Consider the following 14,585-nt stretch of genomic DNA (forward strand, 5'->3'; position numbering starts at 1 on the left):
ATAGCATCATATCATGAGGACCGTGGGCGCCAGGTGGTCACCTGTACAGCAAGGATCTAGTCACACTGACAGGTAGCGGGTGACAGCAAGTAACTCCGACCCATCATGTCAGACCATCTCATTAGTCGGTGACCGCGGAAAACGCTAAAGAAAAATAATGAGTGGGAAGAAAAGAGAAAAAGAAGAAAAGATGCAAAAATAAAAGTGAGAGGGTGAAGAACAAAAGTGCAGAAGCGAGAGAAAGTGAGGAGGAGGTGAGAATGACAGGAGGAGAGACAGCAGGGGAAATAGTGAGAGACAGCCATGACAGGCTGAGGGAAAGTGAGACCACCACAGGGGCTCGGACACAGTGTGTGACCTTTGCTAAGACTATCCTGAGGGGGGAGAGAGAGCGCAGGGGGTGCAGCCAGGCGCTCTCACAGGATTACCCCCTGCGCTCTCATTATTCCACTCAGCTCTCTCACTGTTACCACGGCAACGGTGGAAAGGGTAAAATATTCCGGAGAAGAGAGATAGACCGAGAAAGTGTGCGAGAGAGAGAGAGAGAGAGAGAGCAATGGGCATAGAGGGGGGAGAGAAAGAGACACAGATGGGGAGAGAGACAGCAGAGTCCGAGCGGGGAGACGACTCTCATCATCCACCTGCATGTATTGTCGGTCATGGCTAACCCAGTGCCTTCTTCTTCTGTCTCCCCAGTGTGACCCCGGCCAGGCCACGCGCCACCTGTATGAGTTGCTGTACAATGACCCCATAAAGATTATGCTGATGCCCGGGTGCAGCAGTGTCTCCACTCTGGTGGCAGAAGCCGCCCGCATGTGGCATCTCATTGTGGTGAGGAGCTGTCTCCCAGCGCTGCTGTCTCTTCCGGATTGCTAGTCTTTCTCCTCACTTCTTTCTTCACTGTTAAACCATCCAGTTTCTCATTGGCTTCTTCTTCTTTCCCACATTCCTCTCCTTCTGTCCATCTTCTCTGATTTCCTACAGCTGTTGTTCTTACTTCTTCCTACCATCACTGGTTCCTCTCTTCTCCTTGTCTTGGTCTCTTTTTCTTCTTCTTCACCCCATCTGCTACAATCTTATTTCCCTTCATTTGCTCCTCCTTCTAGTTCTTGTTCCTTTGCCCCTAATTACCCCTGCAATCCTCTATTCCTCTTTCATTATGTTCTGCTGCTTTCCAGTCAAATTTATTTATCGCTGTTCATCTTCCGACCATTCATCTTACACTATTTATCATCTACTATATTCCAGTCGTCCTCATCTCATCCTCTTGTTTTGCGTTCTACTTTATTGTCTGTTTTTTTATTCATTCATTCTTTCCTTTCCTTCTCTTTCTTCTCTACTTTTTCTCTTCTTCTTTCTTCTGTATTTCCACCTTTTACTTTTTCCCTCCCTCTCATTTCTTCAACTATCCTTCATCTTTTCCCAATTTTCCTCTTTCCTTCCTTCCATCTCTTATCTCCATCCCCTGCTCTTTCTCCTTTTCTTTCCTTTTTTCCCTCTCTTCCTTCTTTCCTCATTCCTTTCCTCTCCTTCCTCCCTTCCTTCTCTTATCTCCATCCCCTGCTCTTTCTGCTTTTCCTTCCTTCCGTTTTTCCCTCTCTTCCTTCTTTCCTCATTCCTTTCCTCTCCTTCCTTCCTTCTCTTATCTCCATCCCCTGCTCTTTCTCCTTTTCCTTTCTTCCTGTTTTTCCTGTCTTCCTTTCCTTTCCTCCCCTTCCTTTCTTTCTTCCTTCTCTTATCTGAATCCCCTGCTCTTTCTCCTTTTCCTTTCTTCCTTTTTTTCCTGTCTTCCTTTCCTCCCCTTCCTTCCTTTCTTCCTTCTCTTATCTCAATCCCCTGCTCTTTCTCCTTTTCCTTTCTTCCTTTTTTCCTCTCTTCCTTCTTTCCTCATTCCTTTTCTCTCCTTCCTTCCTTCTCTTATCTCCATCCCCTGCTCTTTTTCCTTCTTTGCATCCTTTTTTTCCTTCTTTGCTGTTGTTCCCATCTGGTAATCACCTCACCTACCTCTACTTTTTATTATCACCTTTGCACTACACTTACTTCTGCTGAACCTCCATCCTATTAACTCCTCTTTTATTACCCTCTATTATTTTTGATCTAATCACTCACTATTTTCCCCCTGACGTTTATTTCTGCCTCCTTTTCCTCGATTACTCAGTGACTTCCTTTCAGCACATTAATTGTCTTCATTGATGTATTATTGAGTTTTATCTTTTTGCGCGTCTCCTCTTTCCCCTGTCATTTCCATTTTACACTTCAGAAACCACATCTGTTATCATTCTGTATTTCTATATTTGTGTAGTACATTGCAGACCTCTCGCAACTGTACCTAGTCTCACATAAATAATCTCCTCACCCTCCAGCTTTCTTACGGCTCCAGTTCACCAGCGCTCTCCAACCGTCAACGATTCCCGACCTTCTTCCGCACACATCCATCGGCAACTTTGCATAATCCTACCAGGGTCCAACTTTTCAAAAAGTGGGGATGGACTAAGATTGCAACCATTCAGCAGACCACCGAGGTCTTTACTTCTGTGAGTGACCAAGACACCAAAAATATTACATCATCTGATTCAATATATGACCTGAGAACCCCTCAAGTGCTTTATTCCGGCAGCAAATACAGTCAATATTTCAGAAGTTACATGCTGTACCAGGAACCCATTATGTTCATTCTACGTAGGTTATTGCTATACTACTGAAATTACCTATACATTATAGCCCCAAGCTCCATTAACCTTCTCCAAGGATGGAGTGAACCTACTCAACGATTCTGCATTACAACCGGCCTGGGGGTTTAATAGACCTTTGTTCCTTAAGAAGATGGGAAGTGAAAGGGGGCCAAAGTTGGGCTCTCTGTGGGTTCAGGTCTGTGTTGGGTGGTGTTTTTTAGTTTGTTATGCCCTTTCTCCTCTATTTCTCCCCCTGCCTATTGTAACAGTGCAAATACACCAATTACTTTGCTATCTCTATAAAGCTGGACCTTTTTATCCCACCTAAAGAGTTACCAATTTCACCCTTCACGATGCTCATGTATCATCATACTAATTGTTTGGACCCATCGATCACATGGAAAGCATAAACCCTAAAGACACTGCCAGATGAATTGCAAATAGGATCCGACAGCTAAACTTATACTGGATGCTCTCAGGGTACGAATACGACTTACAAAGTTCTATGAACACGATATTAAAAAGATAATTAAGCCTGAATCGTTTGTCCATCAAAGCTCCTCAGTGTTTGTAGACTTGAATGAAGCATAGGCATATCTCCAAGGTTTTAAAAACTAGGTGAGAGGATATCACAATGGCTGTCTTACAAAATCCAGCTCATTACCATCTTAATAACCCAGGGCTGCTCCTGTATAGCGGTCCCTTAGGTCTCTATAATTATAGTATGTGTTCCACCTTTTAGTAAGCCTCGCTTATTAACTCCTTCCCTTTTTATGTAGACTTTGGATGACCTGGAGGAACGAGTGAAAGAAGCTGGCATCGAAATCACGTTCCGCCAGAGTTTCTTCTCTGACCCAACTGTTCCAGTAAAAAATCTTAAGGTATGGACTAGCATTGTCTTGGATGTCACTTGGGAGAATCCTGCTGGTAGGAGTTAGAATTGATTGAGTGTGTTGTCCTTCCTGGGAAACTCTTCTTTGGACTGCGGTGTGGTGATTGACTCCTTACATGGTCAATAAAGATCATTAAATGACAGTACTCTGCCCCGCTTTCTATGACAACGTCTCCTCGCTTTCCTTCTTTCTTCTCTCTGCTCTTGTTTTTTTCCAATATTCGAATTCTCTTTTATGTTCTTTTCTTTTTTTTCAGAGACAAGACGCTCGGATAATTGTTGGATTGTTCTATGAAACCGAGGCACGGAAGGTCTTTTGTGAGGTAAAATTAGACATCTCTTATTTCCTGTGCGGTGTTATTCTTAGAACTGCTTGCCACCTTCTTGTCTCTCAAGTTATTCAGTCTCTTATAGGCATTGTTCAAGATAATGTCTTCCTAAGATTAAAAAGACCCTGACCATTGTTATGTAGAGTTACAGTCCAACCCCTCTCTCTGTCTGACTTTGTCAGTCTTCATTCCATTCTGATCTATAAGGAATAGCTATTTACAGGAGACCTCTTGTTTATTCGTATCCTTCCTGTAGTCCCTTTTGAGTTCTTGAAACATAACTCATTCCAACAGGTCTACAAAGAGCGTCTCTTTGGTAAGAAGTATGTCTGGTTTTTGATTGGTTGGTATGCTGATAACTGGTTCAAGACTCCAGACCCAGCTATAAACTGCACCGTGGAGGAGATGACTTGGGCCGTTGAGGGCCATGTAACTACAGAAATAGTAATGTTGAACCCTGAAAACACACGTGGTATCTCCAATATGGTAACTATGACCTCCGTATCCTCCTATGTTGCCCCTTTATTAACCTTTCATCGTTTTTGACAAAAGCATTATCATCTCTTTCTTGTAGACGTCCCAGGAGTTCATGGATAAGCTTCAAAAACGTCTTGGCAAGGACCCTGAAGGGGTAGGAGGTCTACAGGAGGCTCCTCTTGCCTATGATGCTATCTGGGCTCTTGCACTTGCCCTCAACAAGACGGCTTATGAGTTATCTAAGAAAGGACTACGTCTAGAAGACTTCAACTATAACAATGATAACATCAGCCGAGAGATCTACAAAGCTATGAATTCATCCTCCTTTGACGGCGTTTCAGTGAGTCTCCTTCATTCATCATTGGGTTTTTGATTTATTTTAAGGTGTCGACTTCCTCCTCTTCGCTTATCACTTTGGTTCCGTCATGTTTTTATGACTGCTGCTTTCTAGTAAAGTCAGAGGAAAAATGATTTCTTTTTCAGAATGGAAGATCATACAATGCAATATGAGGAGGCTGATTAATGTTTGAAATATTGCATTTTATGGCACACAAAACATTGGGGCACATATTGGTTTCACATTGCTTTAGGCAGCTAATGATTGCACAGCATCTTTACAGGCTCCTATCGGGAAGTCAATATGGTTGTATGCTCCATAGTGATCCATATCTCCATTGAGTTTTATGAGACCACAAATACTTTTTCACTGCCGATTTTTGGATTTCTTATTGCTGGCACTACCCTTAGGTATATAAGTGACATTTTTCTAATATGAAGGGTGATCTCCAGAAAAGCATAAGACATTGGTTATATGCTGGTCTTCCCTGGTCTTTGGTTTGCATCCATAGTGATCTACACATATATTAACGAACAATCCAGCAGTGCTCATAAATTACAGGATGTCTTCTTTTAGTTTAGACCAGTGTTTCCCAATCTTTTTAGTCTTGGGGAACCCCTGGGAAAAAACATACCTTAGGGCACCCCTACCAAATAATCTTTTACAAAAACAGCTAAAAACACCTCCCAGTCGCAGTATAGCCACATGCGGAGCTTTATCAACCTTTCCCTTCATAGTTGAATCACATCCAGCACTTTAAGAACCCTCATATGTGGGATGGCAAGCCTCCCCGCCCGCCGCCGTCTACATATTGGTTCGCTTAAACCTCCCTCCCTCCAGAGGTTTGAGCTTCTTCTTACACTTAGGGCCCTTTTCCATGGGCCGGGGATCGTTCAGATTTTCGCTGAATCGCAGGAATCTGGACGATTATCACTCATCGTGCGGCGACTGGATGACGAACAAGAATTAGCTCACTTATCGTTCATCATCCAGTTTCTACAGGTATAAAAACTTAACAACGATCAGCCGTGTAAACAGGAAACCATTCAACTACAAACAACGGCCTGTTTACTGTGAATAAAGGCTGGCGGATGAATGATCCTCAGCGCGCTCCCCCTCCATTCACTGAGCGATGATCACCCCTGTGCAAAAGCACAAGAACAACTATCGCTGGGACAACTTGTCTGGAGCATCTATGTCCAACAATCGCCTCAAGGAACTTTACTCTGTGGACAGTGAACATGCACAATTAGCTTCCTGAGTGGGAGCGCCCCTAAGCAGCGTGGCAGACGGCAGATCTGGGTACTGTGGGCGGAGCTTTCCTGCGGTGCTTTCTCTCATACCACTTCCTGTAGTGCTAATGACCAGCAGCTATTTAATGCCATTACACCCTAATGTGGATGATTATGACTCCCTGGCCGTGAGTGTCATGGCACTCTTGGGGGATGGTTCCGTGGCACCCCAGGGTGCTTCAGCACCCTGGTTGGGAATCACTGGTTTAGACATATCGATGCGTTGTTGGAGCACCAGGGGCAAATTGACAGCCCTGGGCTCCTTGTCAGCATAGAGGTGATGGATTCTATGATGGATCAATAATTCAGAAAAGCCGCATGTTCTGGGCTCTTAACCTGTTTTTACTTCATGCTGACCATCCGGTTCTGCCTGGGAAAAAATCATCCTGGAGCCGCTTAACGCTGCTGACCTCTGTGCAGACAAGTGATTGCCAAGCTGATCATATAAACCATCTTATCTGTCATCTGTACAATCTTCTCTTTCCAGGGTCACGTGGTCTTTGACGCCAGCGGGTCTCGTATGGCCTGGACACTCATAGAGCAGCTACAAGGTGTGTGAAGCGAGCATAGATGCCACTATTGTTACTAAGGACTAGCCATAAAATGATAGGATGACTCAGGGGGGAATATGAGAAATTTATGGTGCGCAGAACAAAGGTTGGGGTACACAAGGCGTCCTTCTATAGGCTGTTGTGTATCTAATCACATTTCAACAATAGAAATAATTTTTGAGATATTTCTAAAGTGTACCTGAGTTTTCTACAATCCCGCGGGTTCTTCTTAATCTACTACCACTTCCCATAGTGCTTCTCTTTTGCTCTTGTTTGCACATGTCTGTAAGTTCTGATCTTCAAGCATTTTTCCCCATTTTCCTGTTGCTCTGCTGTTTTCAGTCCACTCAGTCAGTCAGGGAGGGGGCATGTGGTTTAGCATTTGCCAGTAGTTCACTGTCCTGACTTCTTTGCCCTTACTTCCCATATTGCATTGCACTGTCTATGGTCAAGTCAGCAGGGAGGCAGTATCTGAATGCCTAATCATCCTGGGAGAGCAAAGGGGCAGGCATTCAGAGACATTCTGGCCAAATAGTTAGCAAAACAACTATAATGTGTGTATAATGTTTGCACTGACAGACACACATGCTGTAATAGCAGGAGCACAGTGTCTGCAGATCTGTCAGCCTGCAGCTTGTGAGTGCTGGGGAGCCGCCTGTGAAGACTGCCCCTCCCCTTGTTGCTATGAAAACGTTCCTGTAACTACAAAAGCTCTGTACCTAACAACAGGGAGTGGATTGCAGAGAAGCTTGAAATTCAGATCCCTGGTGGCAGACACTTCAAACATGATTTACAGGGGTAAAGCAAAAATATTTTTAATGGCAGTATATTACAGAAATAATGAGACTAACACAAGTCAGTAGATGAGCAGAAGTTGTCTAAAACATTAGTGCCCCTTTAAAACTCAGGATGGCATTAGTATAGGCTAGGGAGTAAGGAAGCGCTCAAGGAGACATCAGCTCATCTTCAGCTGTCTTCATCCATATGACCATATTCGTCATAGGGCTGCATTTATCAAAACTGTCTAACAGTAAAACTGCCCTTGTTGCCCATAGCAACCAATCACAGCTCTCTTTCATTTCTCAAGCAGCTGTGGTAAAATGACAGCTGCGCTCTAATTGGTTGCTAGGGGCAACAAGGGCGGTCTTACTGTTAGACAGTTTTGATAACTGAGCCCCGGTTGGCGCAGACTTTCCGTCATCCTCATGTTGTTTCTCACCCTTCCCATGTGAACACGCCCTATTATGAGGTATTCCCCATCCACCTGATACCTGGGGTCCCGTGTCCTCCTTCCTCCTCATTGCGAGCTTACTGCACCCCCCGCAGCGAGCAGATGAATGACTGGGGTGATGGTTGTACAAGCGCGTTGCCGCTATATTCACTTTGAGTGGGACTGTTGAGACAGCTGAGCGGCGAGCGCTCCGGTATTTCCCTCAGACCCACTGAAATGAATGAATGGGAAGCTACGTATGCTCAGCCAGCGCTCCATTCACTGCGGCAGGAGAAGAGAGCCTGCAGTGTCAAGCAGAGTGGATAAAGAATAACTTGTGATGCTGGTACAACCCCTTGCCCAAGGGTAGGGAATGCCATCAGAAACTAAAAAAGCCATTACTCACCTTTCCACTGTGCCACTGGTCCGTCGCTGCTCACCTGGTTCCCATCCACTCCGGTCCTCGAAGAAACAGAAAGTGATGACACCAAATCATTGCTCACATGATTGCTGCAGTCAATCGCTAGCCTCAGCCGTCATGTGAGCATGAGCCAATGGCATGTGACCACTGAGACCAGCAATTGGCTACAGTGGTCATATGAGCTACGAGTGTGATGTCATCCCTTTCTGTGTCAGCCGTGAACGGAGGGGACCAGACTGGCAGCGCTGCACCAGAGGCAATGAGAGAGGGGCGGTAATGGCTAGTTTACTTTTTCATATCGGTATTAGAGATGAGCGAGCACGCTCGGATACATAAGTTACTCGAGCGAGCATCGCTCTTCTTGAGTAACTGCTTACTGGTCCGAGCGTGCTCGGGGGGGGGGGGGTAGCGGGTGATCCGAGCGTGCTTGCTCATCTGTAATCGGTATCTACCCTGGGGCAAGTTTTTTTAAGGTTGGATAACCCCTTTGAAGGAAAGCTTTCACGAGAGAGAGAGAGAGAGAGAGAGAGAGAGAGAGAGAGTGAATGAATGAGAGAATGAGAATATTTGGGTGCTCGCTCATCTCTACTTGTAAGCAGCCACAAAAGTTTTCCTGTGGAGTATTCAAATGAAGCGAATCAGATCTCATGAAAAGAGTCAAATTCCTGTGGACCCACACACCCTTGCTATCTCCACTGACAGGCAGACACTGCTCCTCCCTTGTACGAAATCCTGCTCAGGCCTAGTGACACAGCGGGCTTGCGCATGCGCAGTCGCATCCACCTGTACTTCCTATTACTGCTGGACTTTAGTGCATGCGCTGTTACAACACAAGGTGACATAGTTAATAAGCCCCATGTCCATCCAGTCAGCCTATTACTGCCCAAATGTTGATTCAGAGGAAGGCAAAAACCACAATGATGTAGAAAACAACTTTCCACATTTAAGGGAAAAAATTCCTTCCTGACTCCAATCTGGTAATCGGAATAATCCCCGGATCACCAACCCTTCTGAAGTAATCAGTGATATAACATGTAACATGGTATCGCTCAAGAAAGACATCCAGACCCCTCTTGTACTCTGTTATCGAGTTCTCCATCACCACGTCCTCAGGCAGAGAGTTCCATAGTTTTGCTGCTCTTACAGTAAAGAACCCCCTTCTATGTAGAAACCTTTTTTCCTCCAGACATAGAGATTTTGTCCCCTGATATATCTATACATAGTTATTAGAGCGCCCCCTTGTTAAAGTCCTGGGTATAATAGATAATGGGAAAGATCTCTGTACTGACCCCTGATATATATATCTATACATAGCTATTAGAATGCCCCCTTGTTACTGTACTGTATATAATAGATGATTGGAGAGATCTCTGTACTAAGCCCTGATATATTTATACATAGTTATTAGAACGCCCGCTTGTTACAGTCCTGGGTATAATAGATGATAGGAGAGATCTCTGTACTAACCCCTGATGGTATATCTATACATAATTATTAGAGCGCCCCCTTGTTACAGTCCTGGGTATAATAGATGATGGGAGAGATCTCTGTACTGTCTCCTGATATATCTATACATAGTTATTAGAGCTCCCTCTTGTTACAGTCCTGGGTATAATAGATGATAGGGGAGATCTCTGTACTGACCCCTGATATATCTATACATAGTTATTAGAGCGTCCCCTTGGTACAGTCCTGGGTATAATAGACAATGTGAGAGATCTCTGTACTGACCCCTGATATATCTATACATAGTTATTAGAGCATCCCCTTGGTACAGTCCTGGGTATAATAGACAATGTGAGAGATCTCTGTACTGACCTCTGATATATCTATACATAGTTATTAGAGCGCCCCCTTGGTACAGTCCTGGGTATAATAGACAATGGGAGAGATCTCTGTATTGTCCTCTGATATATCTATACATAGTTATTAGAGTGCCCCCTTGTTACATTCCTGGGTATAATAGATGATAGAAGAGATCTCTGTACTAACCCCTGATGGTATATCTATACATAGTTATTAGAGCGCGCTCTTGTTGCATTCCTGGGTATAAATAGATGATGGGAGAGATCTCTGTACTGACCCCTGATATATCTATATATAGTTATTAAATTGCCCCTCAGCTGTCTTTTTTCTGAACTAAATGACCCCAGAAAGGTCCTGGAAGATTCTGCGCTACGCCTGTGTCATATGTCGTAAGCGCAGGATTTCAGCCAGAGAGCTGCACAAGTATAAACTGTTAATCCATCCAGTGTGGTTGGAATTGGAGGATCGCGGTGGGAGTAACGTGGGATTATAATATGGGGAGGAGAACAGAATGGACGCCGCAGATTTTTGCAGTGAAAGCGCCCTTTCTCATTGGAGCAGCTACACGGGGGAAGCTTCATTGGTATAGTCATGGTTACGGGTTCCCTTTAATGGCTCGTTCATTGCACTATTCTGTCATGTCCTCTGCAGGTGTAGAAATAAAGAGTTGAGGCTCCCAGCAAGCAGAGATCTTGACAGCTGTGAGAAATTGATCTGCAAAGTATATTAGAACTATTCTTATCACACAATGTAAGAGAATGCCCCGCTGAAGTCTACACTGCGTTTCTAGTTTTAGTGCACACGTTTTATTGGCTTATTCTATAACAGACGCCTGTGAGTTAACAGTTGCATTTTGGGAGGTTTCAGCAAAGCCATTACTGATGGATTTCAGGCCCATTTGTGAGTGTGCTGGATGGACCCTACTGGTACCCTAGAGAAGGTTCCCTATTATGTCCATATAACACAGGACCTTTTTGACCTATAGGTGGCCTATATAAGAAGATCGGTTATTACGACAGCACCAAAGACAACCTCTCCTGGTACAACAACGACAAGTGGATCGGTGAGTGCTGTCACACCCGGCTCCGCTCTCTAATCCCCTCCCTAACATCTGCTCTTCTCTACGGACTTCCTCATATATATATGTCTCTCTATACTTACCTCCCCTCGTTCTCGATGCTCTTCCGTCTCTCTGACTGTCTCTTTCCTACCTCTTTAGGTGGTTCTCCTCCTGCCGATCACACCAAGGTGACCATCACTTTCCGATATGTCTCTCAGAAACTCTTCATTTCCGTCTCTGTTCTTGCTGGGCTTGGGATACTCTTGGGATTTGTCTGTTTGTCCTTCAACATCTACAATAGTCACGTGAGGTGAGTCTTCAGAACAGCGTCTACCCTCAATCCTCTTGCTCCAGCGGTCTGTGCCCTGGGAAGTAGTCCCTTCTTGCAGTGGGGTTAGACCACAGACCTAGGAGGTACAGTGGAGCCCCCAGGCCATGCTCCATTGCAGACGCCTTCTACTGGCTCTGTTACGGGGGTCACATAGTCACACTCCCTTCGCCTCTTATAAGAGCTCTTCCACATTTATGTAAATAAGTTCTGCAACTTTCTAATATATTTGGAGGGGATTTATAAACTGATGGACCCTAGTTTCCTGGCGCAGAAAATGTGCTAATTCTGGCAGACATCACATTTGCACAATAATTTGCAAAGTTTTCCACTTTTAAAAATATAGAGAAAAAGCTGTTTGAGGTTCAGTAGGAGGAGTGGCGCCTCTGCGGACCGTCACATTTACTGTAATTCACGCCAGAAGGCATAGATGTGCGCTATAATATACCCTTCTTGCATAAATAACAGCACAAATCTGTGCCCAGACACGGCAGGTATAGATGTTACTTTCTGGCACATCTTGTTCCAATGTCTAAATAAGGCCCTGGTCATATGGCGTATGTCTAGCATGGTTTCCATGCTGAAATCCGCACCATTCCAGTATGCCTTAGTTCATACAACGCGAGTTTCTCAATATACAGATTTTGAGGTCCATCTTGCATGAAAAAAGAATTAACAGCCAACCTGCGTTAGGCAGCAGTGCGCGGATTTACCGCATAGCCTGGGGCTGATTCTGCATGCAAATCTGCGTCAGAACTCTGAGACTCAGCCTCGATTTCTGCCATGAATTAAGTCTCATATTGGAAATGTCCGACACAGATCTTACAATAAAAACGCTCTGTAAACGTGCGGTAAAAGTCCCTTTTGTGCTTCAGTTCCACAACATTTTCTCTGCTTGCTGCAAGGGAATAAGGACGTTCTTGTTTCCCCTCCTGTCCTAAGACAATCCCTGGTAATGAAGGAGAATGCAAGCGCTCCGCAGGGCCGAGCGACCTCTTGGTAGACGGAGGAAAGCCAGATAGCATAGAAGTATTACCTGACTGACTAGATGGCAGCTTACCACCAGCGGCCCCCTCCTGGAAGAACAGAGCCATTGCAGCGCTGCTAGAGGATGACTCCTGCCTCCAGCAGCACCCTGATTCCTGAGACAATCCCTTGTCAGCTAAGACTTTGCAATTCCTTCATTACTCTGGTTCCTGGGAAAGCTGAGTGACAATTTAGCTGTCATTGCAACCCACATAGGAGATGTTCACTCAGCTTTCCCAGGCTCCTGCATGGGGCATCTGTTTAGCAGCCGATCCATCAGTGTGCAACCAGGTGGATTTATTATGTAGTTAGAACTAGAAAACCTTTACTAACTTGCCAGATGTAGCAGAGCTGTGCATGTTGAACTGCAGCAGTGACGTCTATGCACAAACGATACTGTTGCTAAAGAGTTAAATGACACGTTCAGCTCTACTACATCCGAATATTTCACTGTTTTGGTTTTTTTTTACTTTAGGGGGAATGTTGTTGCGAGTATTTGATTGACGGGTCTGGGGAATCTCATGTGGCGTCTGTCTCTCCCCTGCAGGTACATCCAGAACTCCCAGCCGCATCTGAATGACGTGACGGCCGCAGGGTGCATCCTGGCTCTCGCCGCTGTCTTCCCCCTTGGTCTCGATGGGCATCACATTAAGACGTGGCACTTTCCTCTGGTGTGCCAGGTGAGGGAATAGTATAAATGTAGAGAGCAGAGCGGACTAAACTCATGCCACTGCTCGGGGGCCCGTGTGGAGGGGCCCCGCTTATCTCCTTTTGCTATGACTGACATATGCAACAAAGTCTGCAAAAGTTAAAAAAATCCCATATGAGCCCTGAGTCATCGTCTAATGCCACGTGTCCCTGGCAACGCTGCCTGACAACCAATATTCATGCCATCAGAGCTCTTACAAGTATTGAAACCCAACTTTCCCAACTCCTGATAGTCAAGTGCAAGTACTTGTGTCATGTGTGGGATGTATCCCTGCTTGTCATTCGGGGATCCAGGTAAATGGAATGACAACCCCTATGGCAGCCACAATAGCGACCATTCTAGTTGTCACCCAGCTTTCCCATAAGCAGATGGACACCAATGGGGGATGTGTTAGTGGGTAACAATGCAGCTTTCTCAAGTCCTGGAGCGAATGTACTGGAGACCATAGTGATCGTCACACAGCGATAGATTTTTAAGCATGTAGCACAAGAGGAATTATATTTAATGGTGGTCAGGGCATGCTGGGAGTTATAGTCTCCTCCTTTTATGTTTCCCTCTTGTCCTCTTGTGCCTGGCCACCTCATCTTCTGCTCTGCCACACAGGCCCGTCTGTGGCTCCTGGGGCTCGGGTTCAGCCTGGCGTATGGCAGCATGTTCACCAAGATCTGGTGGATCCACACAGCCTTCACTAAAAAGGACGACAAGAAGGAGAGAAGGAAGGTAAGGCAAAGACTAAATGTAAGCAAAGAAAAGCCATGGAAAATACAAATCTTCATAGCGATGTGTCCTCTAGATGGCGCTGTTATGTTTCCTCTATCTAACTAATAAATGACATCAATGTGTTCCATTCTGGGTCAGCGAGTCGGGTGCGCTGGGCAGCGCTGCTCTCAACTGTCTTCACATTTCATTGGCAGCTTTATACACTTACATGCAGTTTTTGTGTCTTTTATGTAATGACTACGTGGATTTATGCGGGCCTGGTCCAACGCCGCTTGGAGCCCTTGCTGCACGTGACAGCTGACATATTGACTAACTTTAATTGCATGAAGGTTCTTAATGATGGGCTTACTGGTAATTATGCTAAACACGTGGAAAATTGATGTAATTTAACATCTGGCAGAAAGACACGCGACTGTGGGTGACATTTTATTATGTTCTCCTTGTGTGGCGCTATGATGGCTTCTCCTGATTTGGTGTATATAGTGTTGTGTTTATAGGTTTACTGGAGCAAATCCATACATTTAGACTGACGCAAACCCCATCCATCACGTAGTGATGTTTCGCAGGGCGTATGCAATTTTGGTCTGTGAACAAGGCACCATTTTCAGTGCATGTGTGTCTTTTGTGCATATTTAGTACATAAGTGCGTTTTTACGTCTTTTTTACGCAGTCAAAAAATTGCAAGAAGGCCCAAGTGATGCCAGTTTTGTCACAACCCACAGAAACACTGGGTGCGCAAAAAAACCTTGATGATA

At 45.0% G+C, this 14,585-nt stretch overlaps 1 protein-coding gene across 4 annotated transcripts in view; it reads left to right on the plus strand.

The window, feature by feature from the left end:
* The window catches only part of GABBR1 (gamma-aminobutyric acid type B receptor subunit 1), a 151,613-nt gene that overhangs the window by 105,152 nt on the left and 31,876 nt on the right, over window positions 1–14,585 (plus strand). For 3 of the 4 annotated variants that reach the window (XM_066581345.1, XM_066581347.1, XM_066581349.1), the window contains 11 exons: window positions 697–831; window positions 2,364–2,534; window positions 3,452–3,553; window positions 3,822–3,887; window positions 4,188–4,379; window positions 4,468–4,710; window positions 6,487–6,550; window positions 10,973–11,050; window positions 11,207–11,357; window positions 12,949–13,081; window positions 13,714–13,830. In XM_066581345.1, coding sequence (XP_066437442.1) covers window positions 697–831; window positions 2,364–2,534; window positions 3,452–3,553; window positions 3,822–3,887; window positions 4,188–4,379; window positions 4,468–4,710; window positions 6,487–6,550; window positions 10,973–11,050; window positions 11,207–11,357; window positions 12,949–13,081; window positions 13,714–13,830 — 1,452 coding nt within the window. The remainder of the gene's footprint in view (window positions 1–696; window positions 832–2,363; window positions 2,535–3,451; window positions 3,554–3,821; window positions 3,888–4,187; window positions 4,380–4,467; window positions 4,711–6,486; window positions 6,551–10,972; window positions 11,051–11,206; window positions 11,358–12,948; window positions 13,082–13,713; window positions 13,831–14,585) is intronic. The other variant, XM_066581348.1, reaches the window with a different exon arrangement.

Source organism: Eleutherodactylus coqui, chromosome 10 (assembly GCF_035609145.1).
Source record: "Eleutherodactylus coqui strain aEleCoq1 chromosome 10, aEleCoq1.hap1, whole genome shotgun sequence".
Taxonomy (NCBI): domain Eukaryota; kingdom Metazoa; phylum Chordata; class Amphibia; order Anura; family Eleutherodactylidae; genus Eleutherodactylus; species Eleutherodactylus coqui.